Source organism: Anas acuta, chromosome 1 (genome assembly GCF_963932015.1).
Source record: "Anas acuta chromosome 1, bAnaAcu1.1, whole genome shotgun sequence".
Classification (NCBI taxonomy): domain Eukaryota; kingdom Metazoa; phylum Chordata; class Aves; order Anseriformes; family Anatidae; genus Anas; species Anas acuta.
Genome location: NC_088979.1, coordinates 156,860,593 through 156,887,895, shown reverse-complemented (window position 1 = coordinate 156,887,895; position 27,303 = coordinate 156,860,593). Strand labels below are relative to the sequence as shown.

Here is a 27,303-nt window from a genome sequence, read left to right as displayed (position 1 = left end):
TATTTTTCTGTCTCCAGTGTAAATGACAATAACATTTCATACATTCTGTACTTTTCTAGTTCTGCTGATTTTTTCATCCTTTGATCTGCAACATACAATAAGGAATTTTCAATTTACTATTTGGAAAAGAAACTATACAAAGCAGCTACTTACTGAAGAAAATACAACCAAATTATCTCAATGAACAGAAAATCTGAGAGGTCATGGGGAGAATTACAGAAAAGGAAGGTGAATTTCAGTAGAGCACCATAACTCTTTATTAAATTAAGAGAAAATATCTAATGTGAAGTTTGTGGAGAAGAGTCAGTAAATACTTGAGAAACGAGTATAAGTAAAGTGGTGGCAAGGGATGAAATACATATCTACAAACAGAGCAGCACTTCTTATCATTATAGTTGAATATAGTCAGATCAGACCATCAAGCCTCTCAGCTTGATGCAGTGCTTGCTCCTACAGGTCTTGGTAAAGCTTATAAGGAAGGCTATAGTTAATCCTAGAGGCTTTAGGTAACTTCATGTTTAGTATTCCAAGGGCCACAGAAGAAAATAAATCTATATTAATGTAATTTTAACCATAAATTGGAATTTGGCCCACATGGATGCTATAATCCAGAGGTTTATTAAGTCGGAGCTAAGAGAATGCAATGACTTTGCTACCTGGAATGAGAAGTAAATTTGTAAAATGGACTCTTTGTAAACCACACAATTTTTCATTTTGGATGTACACTTGACAAATAGATTATGAATATTAACTAGGCACTTTAGGCTAAACAATAACTATCCTTTAGGATGAAGTGCAATATAAGCTATAGCCATAACTGTATAAAGTAAAAAATAATAAAGACACAAATTTAAAGCATTTGTGGTCCTTGAAAGATCCTACAAAATCCTCTAAATATTAAAATTTTCTTGAATGTACTTATAAAGTCTATTTTTTCTATCTTATATCCTACAATTTAAAACCAAAAAGTTATTTATTTTTGTGACTCCATTCCATATCCTTTTTTTGCCAAATATGTCATTTTAAACTGACAGAAAAATGGCTGTAACTGCATTGCAGGCTGTGAATGGGTTGCATACAGTGTGAACTCCTCCTCAGAGAGCTGAATTTTCTACCTGTGACTGAAAGAAAAGTACGTCCTCCTACAGAGGTGATTCAAACACCTCCTACAGAGGTGATTCAAACAATTTGGAGGATAGACAGGATGCACAAGAAGACCTTTGGTGGAAGACCTTTAACAACAAGACAAGACAACTGTTCCAACCTGTCCAAGTCTCAAGATCCAACTTACAGTGGTTTTGGTTTAATAAATGAAGGGCAGACTCTGAACAGATTTTTGCTTGCAAATATGTGTGGCTTCTTCAGATGTAAGCTTTCCATCTTGTTATAAAAATGTGACACATTTATTTTGAAACATCCTGTTTCATTTTTACATGTAAGGCAAAACAACTCTATCTTTAATGTAGTTGGTAGATCCAAACTAATTCAATACACTGTGGTTTTCAAAGGTGATAAGTTAGTCTAGGTGCCTGGGGTTTTGTTGTTGTTGTTATTTGTTTCGTTGTTTTGTTTTGTTTTTCTCTGGGTCCTGTTTTATTTTTTTTTCTTTTTTTTCTTTTTTTTTTTTTTTTTCCTTCTTCTTTCCAGTGCCTTATAAAATACTCGATTTTCAAAAACTGCTCTTTGAATGTCTCTCTGAAAATCAAAACTATTAGATGTATTGAGGAAAACTGTTTGTCACTTTTCCAAACCTAGATCTCTAAGGGATAGGGTTCCCAGTATATTATGAGAGATCAAGATGAGTCAAAAGATTCAGTGGCCTTATTTTGAAAGGGGGTAAATCACAAGATGTGCAATCTCAATACAATTATGATTCATGTCCACTGAGGGTCTGTCACATCATGTTAATAAATTCATCTATTACACAGGCAGACCTAATAACAATAACAATAATAATAATAATAAAAACAGCAAGCTAAATAAATACAAACCAAGCATATTCATAAACAAGAAAAGAAACAACAACAAACCAAGCCAAAACAACAACAAAAAAAACAATGTTTCCCTATTACTTCTATTACTTTCTTTTTTTTTTTTTTTTTTTTCAGCTTCACTGTGGAAAATTGCTGTTGAGGAACATCAGTGCAATTGCTCTGAGTAATCTTTTTTGTATATAGTTAGAGCTTATTTATATAAACAAGGGCTTATTTATAAGAATAAAAGTAGAACCTGCTTAAAATCTGCCAAACAAACAAAAAAATACTTGGTCTATCCATTCATGCGTTCAAGGCACTAGTTAACGGCAAGATAAATAGACTGATTCTTCAAATACTTAATGAAATGCAATGGATATTTTGAAGACTATTACCTGTAGTGTACCTATATACTAAATATACTATACTATACCTATTGTATAACTCTCTGGATTTAAAATTGAATTATTTAATTCTTGATGATCTTAATTTCAAGTGATCTTGGAATTGGAAGAAATTTAATTCTGCATTGATTATTAAAAAAAAGATTTAGAAGTTATTAATGACTTCTAATTATTAAATTCTGAGACATGCTACAATTAAAATTTTCCTTTAGTATCAATTTCCATTTTGCTTCTCTTGAGGATACTTGTACTCTTACTTTTCTTCTTGAAACCAGATAAAATTTGAGTAAAACATTGAATATTCTCACAATCACTTCTTCCCCTTGAATGCTAGATATCAACTGTGTTATTTGAACTCTGCTCCCCTGTCATTATTTTTCCTTATTATATTTTCAAATTTTCTCAGATGCAGTCAATTACTTGAAAGCTTCAATAATTATCAAGTACACATTCTTTTAATTAGAACCCCATGTGGCATACTCTGTTTAGACAGGGTTGGCTCCTTCATAACTAACTTATCACCATCCACCTTGAGATTCTTAACAGTTCTCTGTAGTGTGGTAATACAATCCAAACAAAAACAGTAACTTATGATGTCATTGCTTATATCTTTAAAGTCATTATTTTGTATGTTTAGTTGAAGTTATAAATTATTTCCTCAGCAGATTGCCAACATTAAAAAAAATATAATTTTAATATAGAGACACAAACACAAATGCTACTATAAATGTCCTCCTTTTGTTATTACACTCCTTGTTTCAGGACTTTCCTCAGTAATACAGTCACTAGCTTCCTCTGAAACAGTTTGCTCTCTGTGATGACTAAATTGGAAAACAAGGATGACCTGGCCATTCATATGTTTTTCATAATCTGGGAATAGGCTGTTCAGAGCTGCACAGGATGTGTCTCATTTTGAATACTGGTTCATAACCCCTGACTAACAAAGGACACGCAAGGCATATAGTTCCAACAATTGCATAAATTATTGTCATCCTTTTCTAGGGCATTGTGTAATCCAGCTGGGATGATGAAAGTTGTCCAGAGCATGATCTAAGGTCCATTGAAATGAGAATAAAGGTTTGGATTTTTCATTAGAACCTTGAAAATTCTGGACTTCAACTCAGGATACTGAAAAATAAAAAGAAAAGCCAAAATCTGATCAAACAGTTCACTATAATTTTTTCTTCTCTTACCTAAGCTAGTTATCTCTCTTCTCTAGTCATTTGTGGCCTTCACTCCTACAGGTTTATTCCCATAGGGAGTTGTATCTTCCTGGGCCCTTTGGTGAGGGGGATACACTTGCACTTTACTTTCTTCATGTGAGGGATTTTCTGCAGGGCAGAAGACTTAGCACTCACACAGAAGTCAGGCAGGAAAAAATGTGATGTTATCACTGAAAAAAAGTAAATGGGGTACCTCAATACCATTACAAAAGCATGTTGGTGTGTATGATAAGAAAAGATTTTGCATATGTTTTCTGTATTATTAATTAGTCACACTAATTAGAGATTCTAGGGTCTTTGGTGCCATCACTTTTACTTTCCTCTCATTCCTTGCTACTAGAATGGATAGCATCTGGGACTACAGGTACAAATCTGATTTTACATGTTCACTGTATTTTTGAGGAAAACAGGTTAAGAGTGATCACAAAATGTGCATCTACACCACAGAATTTTGAGGAAGAGTTAGGACAGGCTTTGTCCTCAAGGATTAAAGGATTAAAGAACATTGGAAAACACAGTAAGTAGTAAAGCTATATTGGTATGAGTTAGGTGCTGCATCTTCTGGTACTTAAACAGAACAATTTGATTCAAGAGAGAATAGAAAGACCAGAGAAAAGGAAAAATGGTGTCAGGAAAAACAGGAACAGATTACCATTTCCATAGAAAACAGACTGAGATAAAGGACATGGTCACATGTTGAATACTTCAATTGCAGACAATTTGAGTTTGTTTCATTAAGTGAGATGCAAACCCCATAGTCTCTATTAAGAAGACCAGAGAGATGACAAAGAGAGGTGGTTTACACAGTACATGATCTTGTGAGTGGGAAAGGGAGAGAAAACAGACTGACAGAAGAGACTTCCTCCAAAAAGAGGGTTCTCTCTTTTGAAGTTTAATTGCTTTTTGTTCAAACAGTTGTACAGGAGGTATTTTCACAGGTACAGAAAAAATAATGTTACTTATAGTATCACATAATCACAAAATTGTAGGGGTTGAAAGGGACCTCAAGAGATCATCTGGTCCAACCTCCCTGCCAAAGCAGGTTCCCTAAAGAAGGTCCACAGGTAGGCATCCAGACAGGTCTTCAATACCTCCAGAGAAGGAGGTACCTCCACAACCTCCCTGGGCAGCCTGTTCCAGTGCTCCATCACCCTCACCATGAAGAAGTTCTTTTGCATGTTGGTGCAAAACTTCCTGTGATCCATTTTTTGGCCATTGCCCCTTGCCCTGTCCCCGCAAACCACTGAAAAGAGGTTGGCCAAATCCCTCTGTCTCCCACACTTCAGGTATTTATAAACATTAATAAGATCCCCTTGCAGTCTTCTTTTCTCAAGGCTGAACAGACCCAGGTCCCTCAGCCTTTCCTCATAGAGGAGGTGCTCTAGGCCCCGTACATCTTTGTGGCCCTCCGCTGGACTCTTTCCAGGAGACCCCTGTCTGTTTTTGTACCGGGGTAGTACTTGTCCAAAGTCTGATATTTTGGTCTTTTTGATCTGTAGAAATATCAAGAAGTACATAAGTATCATTTATGAGGTCAGAGAACACTGAAGGAAAATTGATATTCCAAATACTCAGAAATGGCAGTTCTGTCTCTTACTGCTTTCTTAGGCTGTGCCTTGGTCAATATTTACCTGGATCAATGTTTATTTAACTTGAGTCAATATTTACTTGCATTTTTAGTAGAAGAACTACATTGCTATGGTAAAGAACATCTTTCTATGGGTACTTGGAAGAAATTATGCACTGAACAGAAAAGAGAAGAGACAGCCAGCAGTACATTAGAGAGAACAGTGGATGACATACTAGGGAGCTAGTAAAGCCCAGGCATGAGGCACAGGAGAGGTGGCAAGAGCCCCTAAGAGGCAGTCAAACAAGAGATCCTGTTTCATCCCATCCCCTGCTGTGGACAGGCACTTGACTAGCTGTTTCATGAGGACTTTGAAGCAGTTTTGCCTGCCCCTCTTCCTTACAACAGCAACCACAACAACTCTAACCAGGTGCTGATCATCAAAGCTTGTGTCTATTAGAAGGAAGCCCAAGGAAAATACCTTTTTCAGGAGAGGAAACTTAGAATGAGGAAGAACCTGAATCTCTGAGCTACCGTGTCCCTGAAGGGCAGATCCTGTCCTCTTTCTTTGCTTTCATTCCAGTAACTTTCTGGATTGCAATAAATGCTACTCTTCTTTCCCAGGCTCCCTAACATCAGTTTTTCTTTCCACTCCTTTGAGAGCTGATTGTGTCAGCTCCCTCTTCTTCTGAGGAGGTGTACAACTTGTACTGACAGCTCCTGATGCTTGCAGGACATATCTTTCTTCCAGGCCAGCCCCACACTCCAGGAGCTCTTCCCCCAGGGTACTTCTGCTCCTCGCTGGGCAGCTGCTTATCCTCTTCCTGCAGAGACTTCCACTGGACCTGGGCATAGTCATCAACAGCAGACAGTCTGGCTTGCTCTCCTGTCACTGACCTATGAAAGGTCCACAAAATAAGCCATGAGCAAACAAAGCAGATGCTATCCATCAAAATTTAATAAAAATACTGTTATATAAATATCATTGATATGCAGATGCCTGTAACTTTCTGGAAATAGGTATTTGGAACAGCATGTAGGTTGGTTAAGATCTTATAGAAACCAATTTTTCTAATTGCCTTTTTTTTTTTTTTTTTTTTTTTTAATGTTGACTAAGCTGTTGTCAAAGTAGGTCAGACTGACAAGGAGAGTTTATAGGTGCTACACCCTGTATATAGTCATGTTCCTTTACAAAACAATATTAAGTCAATACGTTATTTATTGTGTTTCTTTGTTTCAATGTCATATATATATTTTTTTTTCTGAATGATGTAGCAGAATGCAAAGAAAGGGAATTAAGGAATAATTGTGTCAGAAAGGATCCCACATCACCTTATAAGCACACAAAATACCTAGAAAATAGTGTGCATTAACACTTAGGATAGGATACTGTGCTGATATTTGGTCTTTTAAGTCCCCACCATCTCAGTTCCTCAGTCCCCCAGGTTCTCCACTTTGCATTTCAGGATGGGTTGGACACATAAAACATACCTGCTCTACCTCTGGGTATCAACAGTCAGAATTAGGGTTTTTCATAGTTCCTAAAGGATGTGACACCTGTACCCTTCTGAGGTTCTTGGGATGGACTTCATTACAGAAAAAGAAAGAAAATCCCCCAGTTGAAGAAGATGTGCTCCACCTATTCTCACCTTGATCTTAATATTTTTGTTCAACTGTCCCTCCTGCCAAAGACAGAAAAGAAAGAGAGGTGGCTCTCCATCTTCTCCCATGCCTTCAAAGAGATGACTAAGTTATTAATTTGTAATACCTTTCAACCCTATAACAGATATCAGAACAAATATATTACAGTTTCACTGGGAAATATGAATGGATTTTATGAAGCAAATTGACAACAAGTTTATCCTGACCTGTTCCTCATCAAAGTCTTGCTTTGAAATGTCTTTTTAAACAACCAGCTGCAGCTGGTGACCAAGGTTCAAATAACTGACATTACTAAGATGCAGCCAAGATTTCAGCAAGCCTCATGGAGATACTTCTGGACATAGATAAGGCTTTGTTGTAAGCATGAAAGCTTGGAACACTACTAATCATATGTAGAAAAAAAAGTCGCAACAAAAATCATTAGCAGTATTGAATCCATTGGTGAGGCAGAGAAAGAAGGCAGAAGAAGGCTTGAGGACTGGGAAGGAATAAATGATCCTTACTTTTAGAATGAAGTATATAAAGAAGCTGTAATATAAGATCTCTGATTACATCTTTGTGCTACACTGACCAAAACTAACAGTCAATTATTCCACCATGTTTTCTTCCACCAAAGAAAAATTTTAAGAGTTGTTTTCTTGGCTCATCTTAAAATCAAATGAAAAGAATAGCTAAAATTTCAAGATTTTATTGTGTTTCTAAAAAATCAGACTTCTTTTAAACATACTTTCACATTTTACAAGCTTTAATTTCAGATTTGCACCTGGTCCTAGCCTAGGGGTAGAAATAAAAGGATACAAGTCAAAACACAGAGACATAAGCCTCCAGTATTTAGACAGGACAGTTAACAGCACATGGAAGCTACACATGTTCACAATGTGTTTGGATAACTAACTAAATAATAATTGTTATATTTATTGTCCTTTCTGGTTTCTAGATTTTTTTAATTGTGCAGGAACAGAGAAATTGCATTTTAGATTCTATTGAAATTTGAATCAAAAGAGAGATTATTTAATTAAAATATAAATCTGAACAATGAGTAAAAGACTGCTTCATTCATGTTTAAAAAAAAAAACAACTACTGTATATTACAAAAAAAAAAAAAAAAAAAAAAAAAAAGAATCTAATTTCCCCTTTGCTTTGCTGCCCTGGTTAAAAAAAAAAAAAAAAAAAAAAAAAAAAAAAAAAAAAGCAAAGTTTCAAAGTTTATATAAGTTTATATAAAACAGTTTTAACCACAAATGCTTCAATAATTCAACTAATGAAAACATGATTTTCATATATATCAAAAACATGCTGTAGTATGAAGAAATACGTAAAAGCCTATTATTATACAGGATAATAGTAGTATATTACACTATTACACTCTGCATAAGCAGAGGCAGGTTGATATCTGTATAAATAGTTTTACCTAAAGCTACCCTTTTTTTCTGATGTTAATCTCCACTTTGGCTAGCTCTAGGATTAATTTTATATCCTTTCCTTGAATTACAAGTATTATAAACAAGAGGAACAGCCAAACTTTCTCAGCAATGAGTCAGAAACAAAAAAAAGAAAAAAGTTAAAACCAAGAAAACTTCACTAAATATATGTTTTAGAGACTGAAATAAAATAAGTGAGATGATTTACAGCTACACATCTGTCTTACAGTGTTCAGGCAGTTCGGGAATCTAAACAGATGAAAAAGGAATAAAGCAAAAGGGGAAAAAAAAAGAGGAAAAGAAAGCAAAAGAGCTGATAAAGTTTCTGGCTACAATACAGGAGACATATCATTACCATATGATCTAATGTGGGTGTCAGCCTGGATTGTGTTCATTGAGAGAAACCTTATTTTTTAACTGTGCTATGGAATAGAAGCAGGAGGGTTTTCCACCAAGTGACAGTCACTGAGCTGAACTTACCCCCTCCTCCTTTCCACACCTGCAAAGCCTTTTGCCTGGGTTGAATATTTAGTTTAATTACATCTCAGCTTTGAGAGCTCCTGTTGCAAATCCCTGGATTAAAAGGTATGGTTTTCAGTAATTCTGCTGAACTATGTTGCACTAATAAAACTTCAGGCAAGTCTACGGCAAGTAGTTGAATTTTAACAGAAGCAAGGAAAAATCCTACTAAATGTTTAGCAATGTTAAATGTTGTATCCAGCACTTTTGTTTCTTGAAAACATGAAAATGCATTCTTAAGGACTGTGCACATTTTCTACTGTTTATTTGACTGTTCTGTCTCTTGTTTTGATTTGTATAAGCACTACTATAGTCCTTTCTTTTTCCGTACTGTAAACTTTTTCAGCAGTATATTCTCTGTTTGCAATTCAGTGTTTAGAATCTGTGATGTAGCGAGTGTAAAAAAAAGTGTTGAGTTCTTGTATTTCTTGTTTAAACAGCACTCTGAGATATACATTTCTTATTCAGATTTCTTCATTTATATTCCAAACTTTAATGTGTGTAATTTTTGATTTGAGAGAAAAAGATGTGTAGTAGATAGTTAAACAGGATCGGCGTATGTCTCTGTAATGTTAGAAAGTGTTATATTACAGTTTACAAATGAAAGACTTAATATTTAAAGAAGCTGCCTGTGAATGAAATAGTATAAAAGAAAATTCCTGGAGTTGAAATTCCTGTTAAAAGAATTTTAGCCTCTTTTAGACTCCCAACATTTTTTTCCTACATCTAGACTTTACTTAATAAATAAATAAATAGATACATTAAAACACATAATGAAGGAGATTTCTTTGAAATTGCATGTATTGTTTAACTTGCCATTTGTGGCATTTTGAGAGATGTATGATGGTGGGTGAATTAATATTTAAAAGGTAATATTAAGGCAAATTGACAAGAAGACCACCAATACTGTGGTGACGTGAACTGATGAAGCATATTTCAAGTGCTATTTTGAACTGAAATGTGGCCAAGTCTATGCTATAGTTTCCTCTGTTTGTGGAAAAGTCTTACTCATTGTAAACACATAATTAAAGCAAATTTAAACAGTTCTGTCCTGCAGACATAAATATTGTGTCACAGACCTTTAAGAATTCAGTTTATTTTCCTTCCTTATTTTTTTTATGTGAAATGTAAACATTTATTACTAGTACATTGTTGTATATATTTTGTATCTGTTTATGTTCATTTACACATGCAAACAATATGAACAGATATGTGTGCCTGCAATAGGAAAATACATAAATAAATATATGCATACACATACCTATTTTTATTTCTTGATTAATATGTAATTGTGTTTGCTATTTTCTCTGCTGGAATCAGATTATATCCTTGATATCCTTTGTTGCCATACAGTCCTCCTTTATACACAATTCTTTCTGAATTTGTTATAGCTTTGACAAAACAGGGACCAAAGGAAAAGGCCTGCTACAGGCTTTCATTGAGATAAGAGAAGTTCATCAGTATTAATATGATCAAGTACTAAAGTGTGAAGAGACTTCCAGAGTGCCTTTTTTTTTTTTTCTCCCTCCCCCCCCCTTCTCCTCCTCCTCCTTGTGAGGGGAGGGTGTTAGTAATTTAACTCCAGGGTAAGATCCTGATTGTGCATTCTTGGGAAAGGGGTGGGGGTTGGGGGAGGATGGTGCTTAGGCAGTGACACTGGGGGGAAATAGTAACAGTTTTTTAAAAATATAATAATATGCAAGAAAGAGCTGAGACAACTTTTTTTTTTTTTTTTTTTTTTTAATTACTGACTGACAGTGCCATGTCAGGGATGGTGCACAGCTTTCCCAATGTTTGTTGATGTTAATAAGCATTTTGAAAAATACTCTGTACTCAGGTAGCATTTTATTGATAATTTGCACAAAGCAGCTTATTAAAATGAATAGTGATGATTTAGCAGGTTTGCATTCCCATTTCAAACTATTAATAAGTTGCATTGTTATTCTATAATCATCTGTATATAATAATAAGTATGCCAAATCTTGCATTAAGTTAAACCATAACTTACCACAATGTGGTAACATGACATTGCTGTGACATCCTTGCTTGCCCATCAATACTGCACTGTAGGGGTATAGGCTGGGCATGGGACACCGCCCTGAAGTCAGCAGGGGCCAGAGTAGGAGGGAGTGGAGGAGGATGCTCCACCTAGGTCTGTCCCAGCTACATGACAAGAGTTTGTATGGCATGGGGCTTTGCTACCAAGATGGGCTAAAAGGCTTTGACTCTCTAGCTGATGTTAGGGTCTGCGAAGTTCCTCAGTGCATATAGTGGGTAATATGATGGTCTACTCCAGGAATAGAAAATACTTTCAGGTCTAACTAAGAAACCAACTATGTTTCTTATAGAGATAACAGAAACAGTGTTTTTCTCCACATGAACTCACTTTGAAGTCTTTGGGACATCTGAAGATGTTAGATACTTGGTTTCCTGTCAGGTAGATGACAGAACTGTAAACTGATTTTAAAATATTATCAGAGTTGATAAGGTAACCTTATCATCCTCTTAAGAATGAAACTCAGAGCTCAGAATGAAAATGCAGGACTGCATTTTTGGCATCTGTAGGTAAAAAATTGTAAAGAAAATTGAACTCAGGCACAATACAGGTTGTATCTAATTCCAGGCCTGCGATTTTTATATGTATTTATTTATTTATTCATATTGACTATTTCAGTTAGAGTACCTGGATGTAGAATTCTAGAGAGGCCTCACTATGCAATGCTCACCTAATATCAGCTGTCCATGTTTGTCATCTAGTCCTACCTTGTAGGTTCCTTATGTCAATAGAGAGAGGCAGACATTAATTCTCCTTTTCCTCCCTCACATTTTTTTTTCCAGTCTTCATTAGTCAATATGGAGCCGGGAAATGACATAGCACACCCCTAACTGTTGGATAACTTCTAGATAATATAAATCCAAACTAGAATACAGACAAGGCATTTCAGCAGCAAATTTCGATGATCTAGCTATTGACTTGAAGCCATTGAATATTTTTGCTTTCCTTACATAGATCAGTATCTGTACTAAGGAACATGTTAAGTTTCCTAAATAAAATACGAGTTTGCCTTTCTATCATTTGATGACTTGAAGGCAATTTTCTTTTTGTGTGTATTTGTGTTGTTTTTAGACTTATGAAAAGTTACAAAATATAAGCTTCCTTATGTAAAGTAAAAAATAAAAGAAAGTAATTTTCAGAAGATTAGCTGATCTCTCTGATCTCTACAGACCTGATATAAAACCTAGAAACAGCTGTTTCATAATTTATTTTTTTTTAGTGCACAACAACATACGTAGCACAATGTGCAGTGTGTAGAAATGCATTTCGGCCAATGTCCTGAAAACACATATAAAGCAGTTTTGCTTATCTGGCAGTGTAGCAATCAGTGGTAATTCACAATTCTGTAAAGTTGCTTCTGAGCATGAAAGACTGCAGGATGAGGCCCTGAAGTCCAGTTAGAAAGTGTGCTGACAACACTACAAGCATCAGTTCAAATGCTTACACATTACAAAGCACAGGATTTTCAGGGTGCATTGTTATAATGTATAAACCCCTAGCCAAAAGTCTGGAAAGAAAGCCAAGAGTATCTAATATAACACAACATTGTATTCCATTTTATTGTGTTGGTTTAACTGAGAATGAAGTATAGCTTACTTAAATAGCTAAAGATCTTACCCCCTCTCTCTCCACCCCATCACTAGATCTTATTTTTTCTCAGTCAGCTTTACTATAATCTAAAACACACAGCACGCTGGCACTTTAAAAACAACAACAACAAAAAAAGGTTTCTCGACACATGACTGCATTACAGTGAGTTTGGGAACCTGAGGTTCATCCCCAGGGAACAAAACCATTGCTATGAAACAAACGCTAATGAAATCAAATAGACTGTTACGTTGGCAGAAAACAGACACATGGAAAATATGGCTTATTGTGTTGACTGTTTTGCATAACAAAGTTGACAATGCTGCCTGTTCCTAATAAATATTACTCTAAATGTGCAAGCAGATGTGTTTAGAGTTGCCTTTAAATCTCTCAAAAAAAAAAAAAAAAAAAAAAAAAAAAGCTATTGGCAAGTAGTTACCGGACTCCTATCGCATAACTGTCCTATTTTCAAATTTAGATTTCATTTATTGAAAGGAACAGTTATGTAACTGGTGGATGTGTTGGACCTCCTTCAGCAGGAACTGTGCAGCTATGGAAAAATTGCTACTTCTGTTTTAAATTCCCTGCTTTGGATCCTAGGTTCTGCCTGGAGTCGATGAACTAAGCCATGAGGCTGGCTCTCCTCTTCATCCTACTGCTGCCAGTATGCTTGGCCAAGCCATTCCACCAGATGGGCCTCTTTGACTTTATGTTGGAAGATGAGGGGTCAGCTGATATGGCTCCAACCGATGATCCTGTCATATCTGGATTTGGGCCAGTGTGCCCCTTCCGCTGCCAGTGCCATCTCCGCGTGGTGCAGTGCTCTGACCTAGGTAAGCCCTGGAGTGTGTCCAAAGGGTCCAATCATGACCACAAAATATGTTTGATCTTTTATGTATATTTTATGTATGCACATTTCATTTGTTCTTTGAAACACTACAGATTTCTGTTTCAGGGAAAATCACTTTTCAAGGCTATTCCTTCAAAACCGTATTAAATAAATTCAGTGAGGTTAGATGTGGGTATGGAAACATTTTAAAAGGTCTTAAATTGCATGGTCCAGACTCCAACACCCTTAATCATACTGACAAATACCTCAACATAAAAATCATCCTATTTCCATAGGATTACATGAGCATGGAATAACCAACACTGAATCATGGAACAATCAACCATAGAACCAGATCTTTGGAGGAAATAACTTGGAAACACTCCAAAACAATGAACACATATTGGAGTTCCTAATTAAATATCTGTCCTAAACACTGTTCAAGCTGAAACCATGAGAACTTTTCTTACAAAATCCCCATACTCCCACAAGTACAAGGGCTTGTCTATATCGTCAGGCCAGCAGGATATGAAGCCATGACTGCCGTCACTGCGTTCTGACTTTACCATGCAGAAATCACAAGTAATGAAGTTGACTTCAGTGTAACTGCTTTTGGTTTATGCCAGCTTTATTCAGTCAGTGAAAAAAAAAGTATTTTTTTCTGTTTGTTTTTGTATTTCCTCACAAGGAAATTAGACAGTTTATTCAGTGGATAGACACATATCTTGACATAATTTTATAGACTTTTTTTTTTTTTTGAGTCTTCTCTCAGATGTTTGAGTGTATTTCTGGTGTTTCTATTTTCCTATGTTATAACATTACCTTTTATAATTACTATAGGTCATGGCACAACGCTAACAAAAAAGGCTTGGGTCTCACTGTGGTGGGTGTTGTATAAGTACAGAAATGAGGGGAAAACATTAGTTACATCCCTAGAAATTTAAAAAAAAAAAAAAAAGCCACATAATTATGCAATAGATATGTTTGGCAAGGATCCAGTGAACAATGCAAGCCAAGTTGCACAAATGAGTACAGACTAACCTACCCATGCATTCATAAAACTTTCACAGTATTGGCTCTGTTGCAAGATTTTTCTTTTTCACTCTTTAGACCCCAGATAGTAGCAAACATGGAGTGGGGAGGAGGTTGCCCTGCGTACTATGAAGACCTCAGGTTTTATCATTGTTACACTAGATAATGCTGTTGGAATTTAAGTTATTTTAGGAACTTTTCCCTAGTCTGTTTCAATTCTGCAGAATGTAAGGAACTTTTCACTCAGTTAAAAAGTAGAGATACACACACAGGAACCCTTTGTTGCTATACATGCTCCCACATTCATTCAGTTCCCCTTCACATTCACGTGGTTTCCAAGGAGGTTCACTACAATCCACTGCCTGCAATTGCTTCTGGGTTAATAAAGTCCCATAATGTCAAGGAGACTCAGAAGTAGAATGATTAAAGCCCCAGGTCTGTGTTTTCCAGACAATTTTGAGAAGGATGATAAGAAATACATTTTCAGCTTGGTTTAAGTGAAGATACTGGAATGAGAAGCCAGTGCTTTTGAAGCAGCTGGGCTGATAACATCCAGTCTCTGGGCATAAAGGAAGTGAGATCTCCCTGGGTTCAGAAATGCAGTCCAGCAAAATAAGTAATATTTCCCTGGCAGAGCTCAGGGAAGTTATAACCATTCAGCATTATCCAGCCTTGGCACGAAGTTTTGTCTATCCCTGTCACGTGTACCTATGACAGCCACTTCTGGGCCTGGCCCAGATGGGAAGCTCACCAGGACACTAGTCCAATGGACACCTCAGAGACTGGGGACAGGACAACTCAGTGTGCCTCTGTTCTACACTCCTCCTGCTTTAAGTCTGTTTCTGTGCGACTCAGACTCCACTGGGGACAGATTTAACCAAAGACTTGAGGAAAGCCAGAAGCTGACTCTAAGAGCTCAAAATTTCTTTGGGAGCAGTTCTGCCAGGTTGACCAAGCATGCTCCCTGGCTGTCAGATGAAGGGCAAAGTGATCAGGGAGACAAGGTGTATGCTGGAGCTGTAACACCAGCAATGAGAGTTGTAACTCCCTGCAGACCACTGCTCCTGACGTGCCTTTCCCTTGCAGTTCCAGGCGTTTCCTACCCAATCTAATTAGCTACCTCCCTGCCCCAGAATTATCAAATTGATTCATGTAGTCCCATGAGCACTAATTGAAGAAAAGCTTCAGGCAATAACAAAGCTCCTCCTAAGGATATATTAAGAACTTACTAAATTAAATCCTTGTCCACAAAGGAAAGCTGTAATCTAGATCCTGTCTTCCACTCTCTTTCTGTGGCATGGAAGGAGGCCTCCTTGCAGCTGGGTGCAGGGAGCAGGCTATAGCAAGGAAGCTGGGGGACCTGACTTGGGCTACTTATGGAGATTTCTCTTCTTACTCTGCATGCTTCATTTTGTGCCTGTAGGGGCATTTACAGTTTGTACACTTTTGCTGTGTAAGGAGGAGCCTACTACCTGACACAGACTTATGTGGAAAAGAAAACACAACAGGAGAACTATAACATTCAGGAGGGTCTGGAGTTGAGGTTTGGCCCCGCCTTTTTTTTTTTTTGGGGGGGGGAGGGAGGGGGAGAGAGGGGCTAGTTTCCATATCTCAAGAGTACTCGGTGAGAATATATATATTTAAAAAAAAATATCTAAATTTTATAAAAACAGTGGAAAAAAATGCATGGTGGTCTAGTTACAGTAGTGTCAGCTGAATTTTTGCATTCTTGTACTTTTACGCTTTAGTCATATCTTCCTAAATACGTACCTTCAAATTAATTTATTTTGCCTCTGAGCCAAAAGCTGAACTAGCAGGAAAGAGAATACTGTCTTCTCACACCCCAAAGAAGAATTCTCTCAGAAGTGCAGTTACTGATGTATCGAGAACAAGACCCAGTGTGCCTACCTCATATGATATTTATTGCCTTTGTGCAACAGGCTCAAGGATCTCATCAAAGAAGACCACTGTAGCATTTTCATGAAAGCTCTACCTTTTCTGAATTTTCCTCCTGTTGCCAGAAGAGAACCATAGGTTCACTTTTTGATCATGCTTCAATATAGGCATTACTACACTATAGCTGTGCTTTCTGTAAAGATAGTAGTCTTCCTTATTAGCATGCACTAAAGAGTGGCTGATATAGCTGGTCAGAGGCAGCTCTTCATGTATCAAAATATCAAATATAGGAAAGACATGAAATCAGCTGCCCAGGCAAACATGCTCTGTGAAAGCCCTAGGAAGATTTGACAGTTCAATTTAAAGTCTCAACCTCCCAAAGGGAGTCTCAAGGAAAGGTTCCTCTCAGAGTACCCTGGTAGGCAAGAGAAAGAACGTAATTATTTAGCCCTGTGGCAGATGCAGAATGCTCCCTAAGTACGTTTAGTGGTGGTGGATAGAACTTTATTTTACCTTCAGGCGAGTCTAGCAGCCCGTTATGCATTGAGTAGTGTTTGTGTTCTGTGGTATGCGGTGAAATTGCCTTCCTTAGAGACTTCACAGAAGGTGAAGGTTCCTTCAGCCATCTTGCCATGAGCATCCATGGGGGCTTTGCGGTCTCCAAAAAGTGCAGGAGAGATGAATGTCAGTAATTAAAGTTCAAGCTGTATTACATCTTAAATTGTAGCTTTGCTCACAGCTCAGAATTGCAGGGTTTCTCCAGCTGTAAAGAAGCATGTATTGAAGCTCAGCATGGATGCTGGAGTGTGTATTTGAAAAATACTTTGAGATCAGCAGGTGAAAAGCTCACAGATGTGTAAAACATTATTCCAGGGATCCAGTAACATGAGACAGTTTATCTGTGTGTATAAAACGTCTAAGTTATATTAACTAATAGCCCTTCAACACCTGGATAATGCTAACATGAAAACAGCTAATTTATTTGCTGACAAAAGACAATTTACCTTGTATAAAATCTTCCAAAAATAACTAAACACCCACTTTCTGATCATATCTGTGATTGGGAACCTGTTCTCTCCTTTTAAAGGAAATTAACTCCTTTGGGACATACCTTGATTTGAATTTCCATTGTCAACACAAAATATTCTTAAAGAAAAATAATATTTACATTATTGGTGATCAGTCTCAGTCATTTTATGAGTCCAAGAAAATAGATGGAAAAACAGGAACTGCTGAGTACTTCAGCTTTTAAATCTCTACCATTACTATCCTCTCTAAACCATAGTTTTTATAGCTAAATGTTTAGTTCAAAATCTGATACGTTTCTAAAAGTGCAATTAGAAAAAAAAAAGAAACAAACAACCAACAACAACAAAAAAGAGGAATGACCATTATCTTAAATGACCAGATATTAATAAATATAATTTAAAAATAAATGTTTTTGTTAACTTACATTTTACTTGTTGAGCTTTTAGGTTAAGTTATTAAGCTATGTGTGATAAAATTAAAGGATGAAAAAGCCAACTGAGGGTAGCAACGTTGTTTTTCAATAAATTTACCATGATTATAAAAATTTTACTATCTATTCAGTTTACATACTATTTTGGGTCTATCTTGGAAGTTAAAGAAACCATGAAAGAAAGTCCTATGCTCAGTAAATCCTGAAACAATTATTAAATTAAGAAGAAAATAATTAGAAAAGTTGAAAAGTTGTTAAGAAGAAAAATATTGGATAGATGTAGACTGATCTATAGTTATGAAATATTAGCTTTCTCCACTGTAAGAACAAAAGACAAGCCTTGTTATAAACCACTAGTTTTACTACCTGAATTCTTGATGTTCCAGTTCCCATTGATAGACTTGATTCTCAGTGAAAGTTAGTTCATTCCAAATACATCCTCTCTTTATTTGTTGCCTGCTCCAAGGTAACTGTTACCACCTGTGTGTGTTTGTTTGTTGTTTTTGTTTTGTTTCTAGATTTATTCACTTGTTTTAGACTAGAAAATACAATTTAAGAAAGCATACATGTAGTGGCAGGAATGAAAATCTTGAGTGCCAAAAGCAAGTGGTACAAGAAGTAACTGTTTTCTGGTTCATGATAGAACAAGGTTTCATTTCTAAAATATCCCACAGTACAAATAAGTAACTAATAGATAGCTAAAAAAAAAAAAAAGTGAGTCAACTGTTAAGTCATTACAGAACATAGCAGGTAACTGAAGCACTTCAATCATACTAAATAATCACTACTGACATCTACTGATGTTATGGACATTTATAATATTTGTATTAAATTCTCAACATCTTTAAATGTTGTAGTATTTGGTAACAGATATAATTGTTTAGAAACTATTGATATTTTCAAGACACAAATCCTGTGCTATTCACCTGCTAAAAACTCCCTGCCAAGTCTTAGAAAGAGCTAGGGAGTCCAAAGGCTCCTTCCCAGAGTTCAAAGAGAACCTTCAACCAGTAGGGATGTGGCCTAGGAATTTGAGTCCTACCTGAATCCACCAATGGTAATAGCAAGAAACTACCAATACCAGCCTCCAGCCTCTCAAGAAAAATACTTTTACATGGTTCAGTTTTCCATGGCATTTAAAAAAGTTTCTATTTTTAAGTGTATCTTTAAAACATCTTTCTAACCCAGGTTTGAGAGTATAATATCTAGACTTTCTTTATCAACTTTGGATTCACTGGTCTGTGTTTCACTTTATCCATGTCCTGGATCTACCATGTGGTTACAGGGGAAAAAATATATATATTTTTCTGAATATATTTTTGTCTGTTCATAAAGTTCAGGTCAAATAATATGTGCTTTACAATGCATTGTACATTCTTTTGAAACTTACTTCTCCTGTTTTATATACTTGTCCTGACTAACAGTAATAGCAAATGCTAGAATTCTGTTGTATTATGTTTAAAAGTTCATTCATGCAGAGCATTTTTGTCTAGAAAATGAAAGGAAAACACTAGGAAAAGAAAATAGGTAGAGCAGAAATTTCTCCTTGGCATCTCAGCAAGGAAAGTGATGGAAACAGTGAACACAGTCCCACAGGGAGCTTTAAAACCAAGGCCCATGCCCACAAATGTGTGTGCATGGGGGAGGTGTTGTGGGTTTTGTTCTTTTGTTTTGTATGTGTTTGGTTGGATGGTTTGTTTTCTGGGTGTTGTTGTAGGGTTTTTGTTTGTTTGTTTGTTTGTTTTTTGTGAGGTAGTTTTCAGCTCATGGGATTGATGGTTTGAACAGGTCTGTACAACATTGTCAACAGGGTTACATTTGCTATACATGCAATCTTATGGTAGACTTCTCAGGCAATCTATAAAGAGTGAAAAAAGTGAAAATCAACATTTAAAGATTATGTGTGTACTCTCTGTGCATGCTCTTAGGTGAGAAGACACCTAGGAAGATATCCCATACTAGCCTGGTGTTCATTTCCTGGAAACTATTTAGAGTTCTACAAAAATCTGTTAAGGAGAGGATGTTGGCAGTTTTTATTTTAATATGAAAAATAATGTAATAAATATGAAATAATATAAAAGAAGTGAAAACTAGAAGCCCACCTGATTTCATGGTAACTTTAGAAAAACAGGAAGACAGATAAAATAGGAAAGATTTAAGAAGGAGGGTATGAACACGAAAGGAAGACAGATAAAATAGGAAAGATTTAAGAAGGAAGGTATGAACACTTTTTCAAGGGAAGCCATGAAAGAAATATTTAATAAAGGAGACCTATAGTAAGTTTCAGATACAGGTGAGGAAAAATTAGAAAGGAACTTAAGATAGGAATCTAATGAAAATCTTGCAGCTTTCAGGGTCAGGGGCTAAAATTTATTTTCTCTTCTTTATTTCTCTCACTCTGTGGTGGAGAAGAGATGACTGTTTCAGATGACCTGGAGGAAGTACATCACTAAATAACCAATACAATAAATAAGTAACATAAGGAAAATGTCAAAGAGTCACTAGAATATATATAACATAATCTGTTAGAAAGAGGGAGATAACAGCTCTGCAGACTTTCTAATTCTTTCATGAAATTATCTCAACATTTATTTAAATGTTACTCACTGTGTTCAGACATATTCACAGTGGCTCTCTTCCTTTGTTTGCATGAAAGGAAGTTGAAAGCAATCCTAAAACATTTATGAAAAATGCTCATGTCCCTAAAATACCAGTAACAAACCTCTGCCCTCAGATCATAATAAAACTAGAGCTGTGCAATGACTATGTGGTGAGAAAAGGAAAGTGTAAGTTTACTGGAAAGTACAGGAGATCCCACCAAACCACTCTTTATGGCTACCCCTTTGAGTTAGTGCTAATTCTGGTAAATCACAAAGTAAAGATTTAGAGTGGTAGACTTGTATCTATCGCCTGCTGCTTAAACTGTGACCCAGGCAAATATCAAATATCCAAAGGTTCATTCATAATTTAATGTTAGAAATTTCCACAGTCGTTGAAATACTCTCTTCTGAATACTGTGAATATTCATAAGAAATATATGTTTCACCTCAGTGCACGAATAGTCATACATAGTACATCTGCATTGCATCCACATTGATTAAATCCATGATGCATACCATGCTGGCAGATTGCATGAATCACACAGGACTGTTGCTGTTCTCTGATAGAATGTTTTATGTCAGTAACCATGACAGTGGGAATTGTAATGTTGGCAATTCTAGCAGTTACTTCAGAAATCTCACGATATTTGATTTTTTACATAATGTCTTCATCCCTGAAGACTAATGATTGTTTCAAAAATATTTTTCTTCCTTTCTAAAAGAATTCTGTCCTTCTTGATAAGGTATATATCTTCCAGACCGTTGACATAAAGTCAGTCAGAAAGAACACAGAAATGGTATTTGCTTGATTATAAGATTTAAGAATGTATCATTACTCATTGGTATTATTATTATTATTATTTTGAGACAGGAGGCTGAGTCTATTTGTACCAGAAATGTGACTATCACAGAAAAATAATTCATAAAATATGTAGTTTACAATATTTGTTATATTTTGAAATATGTGGTCACTACAAGGAGTGAGTGGAAATGGAAGTGAGCAGATAAGTTATGCATTCATTTTAAAACCTTTCCTTGGGTTTTTACAATTCTTTACACTATCATAATGGAATTGCACAGTTGATCATAATGTATCATTTTTTTTTTTTCCTGTTTTCCTCACTCTGTTCTGGAAAACAATGTTGTAAAATTTGGGAAGATAAACAAAGAAACAGTGTAGTAGTATACCAGTTGGTCTACTTTTGTGAAAGGCCATCTCAGCAGGGAATGGAATTCATTTTCTCATTCTTTCCAATGGGAAGGGTCAGAGGTATACAAAAATAATAATATGTGAAGAAAATTATTAAAAGTCCCAAAAGGATCTTAATGGAACATGAATCTTATAGACTGAAGAGCAGGAAGAATATCTGAAAAATGGTTGTCATGGTTGCATTTTAAGAGTTTCATGGATTCCAGTGGAAACTGTGTTGCTCTTTTTGTTGTTGTTGTTGTTGTTTCATAAATCACCTGAGAAAAAAATAATTCTCCAATTCTTCAGGCTTTTTTTTTTTTTTTTAATTAAAATGTTCCCATTAGTACTGATGATTTCATAATAAGAAAAGGAAAGGTAAAGAACAGACTTTTCATTTGAAAGTGGGAGGGAGAAGGAGGTTGTGGGTACTCCTCTAAAGAAAAAAAAATGTTTCTTACTTTTGTGGTTGGCAGGATGCAAATTGTGAAACCACTCCTATTTTCAAATCCCACACAATAGAGAACAAATTCCAGTAAATACTGAAGAACACGGACTGGGAAAGTTTCAGTGAACTCTTCTATTCCAAAGCATTCAACACTACGCTAAGTTCCCTGCCATCCTTCCAGAAAGCTGTCTTTGAGTCCTGTATTTTCCCTGACTAAGTCTCCTGAACCCATGAGTTTGCCATTCACCCCATTCATCCCAGAGTCCACACAGCCCACTGTTGAGATGAGGCAGAGCTGGGCTTTGAGCAGGGAAGAACACATAGCAGAGGAAGAACAGACAGCTGCTGGAGAGACTGCCCCCACCGGGAGAGCAGCCGCTGATGACCACGTCTGGGAATTACATGTAACTCAGTCCAAATTCTTCAGCTGGCAGCAGCTGTTAGTGGAAACTAAAGGAGACTTGAAAAGAGCCCCATTTTATGGCCCCTATGATAATAATCGTGAGTGTTGCAATGCAATAACACATGTATCTGAGCTACAGCATTCAGGTCTCCCTCTGCCTTTTGACCCTTTCTCCTAAGCTGGGAAAGGGAATGTTTATTCAGGGGAAAAAGCCCCATCTCTGTCTGTTGTAAACTGGATAGGAGTTGGGAAAATATATATATATAATATATCTATATATATGTATGAATATATCTATTTATTTAATAAACCAGGCTCTGCTGCTTTAAGTTGTTTGCAATTGGCACCAGTCACATATTTCTTATTTTGACTATGTGGTCTCAGCATTGCAAGGATACAGTTCCCAGGGAAGTGTCCTCATCTCTGGACTACAGACTCAGACTCCTTTTTGCTTCATCTCTCGCACTAGCCCCATAAATCTTGCATTCCTTTTCTGCATAATTGTATGGCTTCAGCAGAAATGTGGCTTCATGCCACGTTTCTGATTCTCAGTTCTGAGAAACTGGAGCAGTGAACTGAAGCCCCTTCATAGTGGGGAGGTTTCAAATGCCACCCTTCACATTTTGAGGGTTAAACAATTCAACAGCCACTTGATCACAGCTCCTGCAGCAGATCAGGTAATTCCCTGAGCTGCAAAAGTAATGAAGCTTGCTTTGTATATCAAAATCCCTAATCCTCTTTAGTCCTCACAATATTCCCAAATCCTTGCTACATCTCCTACACCTGTTTGGCTGGCTCAATGGCAGCATGTGTGAGTTGGGCTGGTCTATTACTACACAGGAGATGACTAGCCACAGATTGCTGCTCTCTCAGGGACTCAATAAGGGCTGAATTATACCAACCTCACTGTATCATTAGTTTGGCTCATTTGTGCTTAGTTTCTGGTCTCATGAAATCTCCAGACCCATCAGACTTCTGTCCTTTCCAAAAGCAGAGGTAATCACAGATAAGCAGCCAGACATTGCAATTGTGTTAATCTAATTTATTTAAGAAATAATGAGAAAATACTACACATCACATAGGTAGGATCCCACTGAGACAAGCATAATTTCTGAAATGTTACCTTCATCTCCATCCTCCTGCTATGGAGAGATTCCTGGTCCTGGTAACCTCTCTCTACTGAACATCTTCTAATTGACTCTAGATGAGCCTTTCCTTCACAGTACTTCCAAAAGTGAGTGTGGGTTCTTGTTGTCTATGTGAAAGAAATCCATTGATGATCCAGCTTTGCTAGGCATCCCTCTAATACATTTTATCATATTGTTATATTAGTTATTCCATAAATCTGTGATGTATTTACTAGTCTAAGAATAAGTTAAGAATAGGAAACCTTCTGCTGGGAAAATAAAAGTACAGTTGATCCTGAGCAACAAGGGGAAGTGTTTCAAGCTCATTTACTTTTATTTATTTATTTATTTATTTTTATTAATGTTCTCTGGTATATTCTACTCTTTATGTATTGTCATGTCCATGCATGTTTACACACATACATGTCTGCTGGTGGGAATCGCTAAGTGCTAGGGGTTGATGATGTAGGATAGAAGAAGATTTCCATTTGTTGTAATCTGCAGAGAATGATCTGGCACATATTGCAGGAATGGATATTTGTTTAGCTTCAGTAAGGTAGACATGATTTCTCTTGAGAACTATTTTAGTGCAAATGGCAATAATTTTCTGACTAAAGATAAAAGTTCTTTCGTTAAGTCCCTTATGTTTCCAGAATATTTAGGATTTTAATTTCAGTGTAAGCAAGCATTTTGTAAGGGTGGGGCTCTTACAAAAGAGCCCCTCTTTTCTGCTCATTCATGATTTTTTTTTTTAACGCATTTAACAACTTATATAATAACTGATCTTGTTTTATTCAATCAAAATTAATAAAACAATATGCACTTTCAAATTAACAGATAGAAAGGCAGAAATATCAAAATCTTTAGTCAGTTTTATGTTAATCTTGGAAACCAGAGGCCTGAAATATTTCCAGAGAACTGAATACCAAACTCTGTATCACTGAGTATTCACATAAAAAGTCAGACTGCTATGAAAAATTGCCATATAGCTTTCTTTTTTATATTCACAAGCTTGAATGTAAATATATTAAAAAAAAAAAAAAAAGCTGAAATAGTTGTGTAAAATGTTTTAAAAATGATTAAGAAGTGACTCAATTGGTATTTTCCTGTACCAGCTCCTCTGTCAGTTGACATTATATAATTTCACAGAAAGGCATTAGTAAGTGGACATAGAGTCACACTACAACAGGTTTTCAGAAGTATATGGGCATTAAGTCATGGGAAATAAGTCATATGTACAGCCCACAATTCCCCTCTAAATTCTTCTGTCTTCCAGCCAGAAGAATCCAAGAATCATCCTGGGTATTGGAAATTCTAATTTAAGATTCAAGAGCTATTTTAGCTTCTAGTGGGATTGCAGTTTTCTAGATTCATTTCAAATTCTGTCACGCTGTCATGTTAGACTCCCCCATTCATGTGCGCTGCTTATGTACTGACCTGTTATGACTAGAAAGACTTGAAGGATTGCTCCTCAGGCAACAAAACTCCAGAGAAGAGACTGGCTTCATGAGCTTGCAGGTCTGGGATAGATGTAGAATACAAGTAGAAGTGCTGTTGTAGTGCAAATCAATGTAGATCGGACAAGTGGTGAAACACTTGGATCCAGTCCACAAGTTAAACACAGTTTAATCCTGAATTATTAGTTGATAATTTTATAAGACAGTGTCCAGATCCACCCATTCACAAACTGTTGTGTCACTGGAGAGCTCTATTTGATATAGCTGTCAGTTGGTGGGTGTACTGTACTGCTTAATATTAATGTAACATCTCTATGGCACATGAGGTGTATCCTGTACTCCTATACACAATGCATGATATTTTGCTCTCCATATGTTCAAAACTCAGACAAGCTAAGGAAAAATCATATACCATGGTTTCAATTCAGCTGTTTACTAAACCATTTTTAGAAATGGCTTCAGGATCACATAACAGAATATACATGAGGTAGGTAATAAAACAAGTTCAATATTTTTAGGGATGGCAGTTTTATTCCTTGTATGCAGAGCTAGTAATTGCATTGTACCTCCTAGATTTTAGTACAATAATCTTTTATAAATCACTGTTCACAAAGGGTTATCTGATTACAGTTGTCTTACTATAATACGAACCACCACTTCATTACTTTGTGAAATTATCAGTTCTACCTCATTCACAGAAAATGTTGGAGCTTGTAGAATCTGACATGTGAAGCTTGAAGAGTACAGCTGGAAATTTAATGTACTGACAAGCACAACATAGTAATATTAATTTGTATCCAAATAATTCAATCAATTTTTGCATTTATATGTGAAAAATACCATTAAAATTTGCTAGACTCTGAAAACTTCTCATAACAAAATTATGATCTTAAAAAAACTGCTTTGGGGAGAGAATTTTTAGTTGCTGACATCACTGTTGTTTGCAGAGTACAGAAATTTTCCAAACACAACATGCAAATTATATGGTATTTTATTTTATTTTTTTGTTTATGTGGAGCTCTAGTCCCACATTTCTGAAAATAATTAGGGTTTTGCAACTGCCTTTAGAAAAATGAACTTCATGCCTAAATGAGAAAAAAAATATTTTAGTAATATGAAGAACCTTAATCTGTACCATCTATTCATGCTCTGAAAATCAGTAAAGTAAATAACATGAGATATGAGATATACTCTTGTCATTTTATGTACAGTACATCCTTTTACTTATTCATCTGGAGCTGGAAGATTCTGCATTTTAAAACTTTTGGGTTCTGATGGGATTAAAGATTAACCAGGTTAATCTATATTGTACTCAATTTTAATAAATATCAGACATATATTTTAATACTTGTTTAGCTAATGTTTGAGAACTTGGCGGGGAGGGGGAGGGGGCGGAGATAAATTTGGAAGAGTGGCTAGGATGTTTTTAAATTCAGAAACCAACCAATGTTGGGACAACAGAATGTGTTCTACACAGAGTACTATCATCAGTTAAAGCTAAGTGTAAAAGAAGCACTTTTCAAAAGTTTAGGTCTGCTACACCCATATTAAGATAACTTAAGAAGTCTCAATTCCAGGATTTGTTGGGGAGACACTGGTGATACTTACGGATAGATCTTTTTAAGAGAGTTTGAGTATACCTTCAGAAATATTTAAGCCTTTATTGTTAAAAAGCCCATTCTTCCTTAAAAAAATACACGTCTGTTATTAATGGCTATAAATTATTCCTACTAGCCATTCATTTAGAATTTCATATTCTGTAAAAAGGAAGACTAGGTAGGAAAGAACATTTTAATTTTGTGGTAAATCAGAATGACTATAAAAGATTTGCTCTATTCCAAGTCACAGTACGAAAGCAAAGCTGGGTAAAGTGAGTGTTATTTAACACTAAATAATTTCATTTCCATGACTTCATTGGACTTACATATCAGCTATTCAGAAAATAGTCCCAAAGAGAGTCTTTAATTTAAACTGTCTGATGTTCTTTTGGCAGTTGTAGTGAAACCAAGAGATTTGTTCTCCAGAAAACTTGGACATAGTTTCACATAGTTTCAACTGAAAGAAAAGTGGGGGTTTTGTGTCTTTTTTTTTTTTTTTTTTTTCTTTAAGGTGGACTTCACTGCAAGTTATTCAGTTATTGTCAAATAAATAATATTTTTCTGGAAATGAATATAATTAGCCATCGTACTTCTTTGAAGAAAAGTTTATTGATTTAAATAGCAGGAAATGCTCTCTGTCCAAAAAATTTAGCACACAGTGAAACTAATAAATGCCATACCTCCTTCTGAAAGCAATTTTTATTCACACAATTCATCAGAGTTAAATGTGTTAGAAATAATTTTGACAAACTCAGTCTTTTCTGTAACTTGGAAAAAGGAAGAATGGAAATGTGAATAAATACATTTTAATTTGACATTGCAAAATAAAACTCTCTTCGACACTTTGGAGACA

At 35.9% G+C, this 27,303-nt stretch overlaps 1 protein-coding gene and 2 long non-coding RNA genes across 4 annotated transcripts in view; 1 reads left to right on the top strand and 2 right to left on the bottom strand.

Moving 5' to 3' along the window:
• Nucleotides 1-2,066: 2,066 nt before the first annotated feature.
• Nucleotides 2,067-10,257, bottom strand: LOC137848717 (uncharacterized). Of its 2 annotated transcripts, none has more exons than XR_011091496.1 (3): nucleotides 10,031-10,257; nucleotides 6,659-6,899; nucleotides 2,067-6,064 (listed from the first exon to the last, which is right to left on the bottom strand). It is a non-coding gene; the product is annotated as an uncharacterized lncRNA (long non-coding RNA). The 2 variants fall into 2 exon arrangements; XR_011091495.1 differs by having other exon boundaries at nucleotides 6,817-6,899.
• DCN (decorin) overlaps nucleotides 8,539-27,303 on the top strand; it is a 36,406-nt gene continuing 17,641 nt past the window's right edge. Inside the window, exons 1-2 of the mRNA XM_068668064.1 lie at nucleotides 8,539-8,835; nucleotides 13,013-13,245. Of these exons, the coding sequence (XP_068524165.1) occupies nucleotides 13,041-13,245 (205 nt within the window). The 5' untranslated portion in view covers nucleotides 8,539-8,835; nucleotides 13,013-13,040. The remainder of the gene's footprint in view (nucleotides 8,836-13,012; nucleotides 13,246-27,303) is intronic.
• LOC137848731 (uncharacterized) lies at nucleotides 23,296-25,009 on the bottom strand. The gene is made up of 2 exons (XR_011091497.1): nucleotides 24,833-25,009; nucleotides 23,296-23,523 (listed from the first exon to the last, which is right to left on the bottom strand). It is a non-coding gene; the product is annotated as an uncharacterized lncRNA (long non-coding RNA).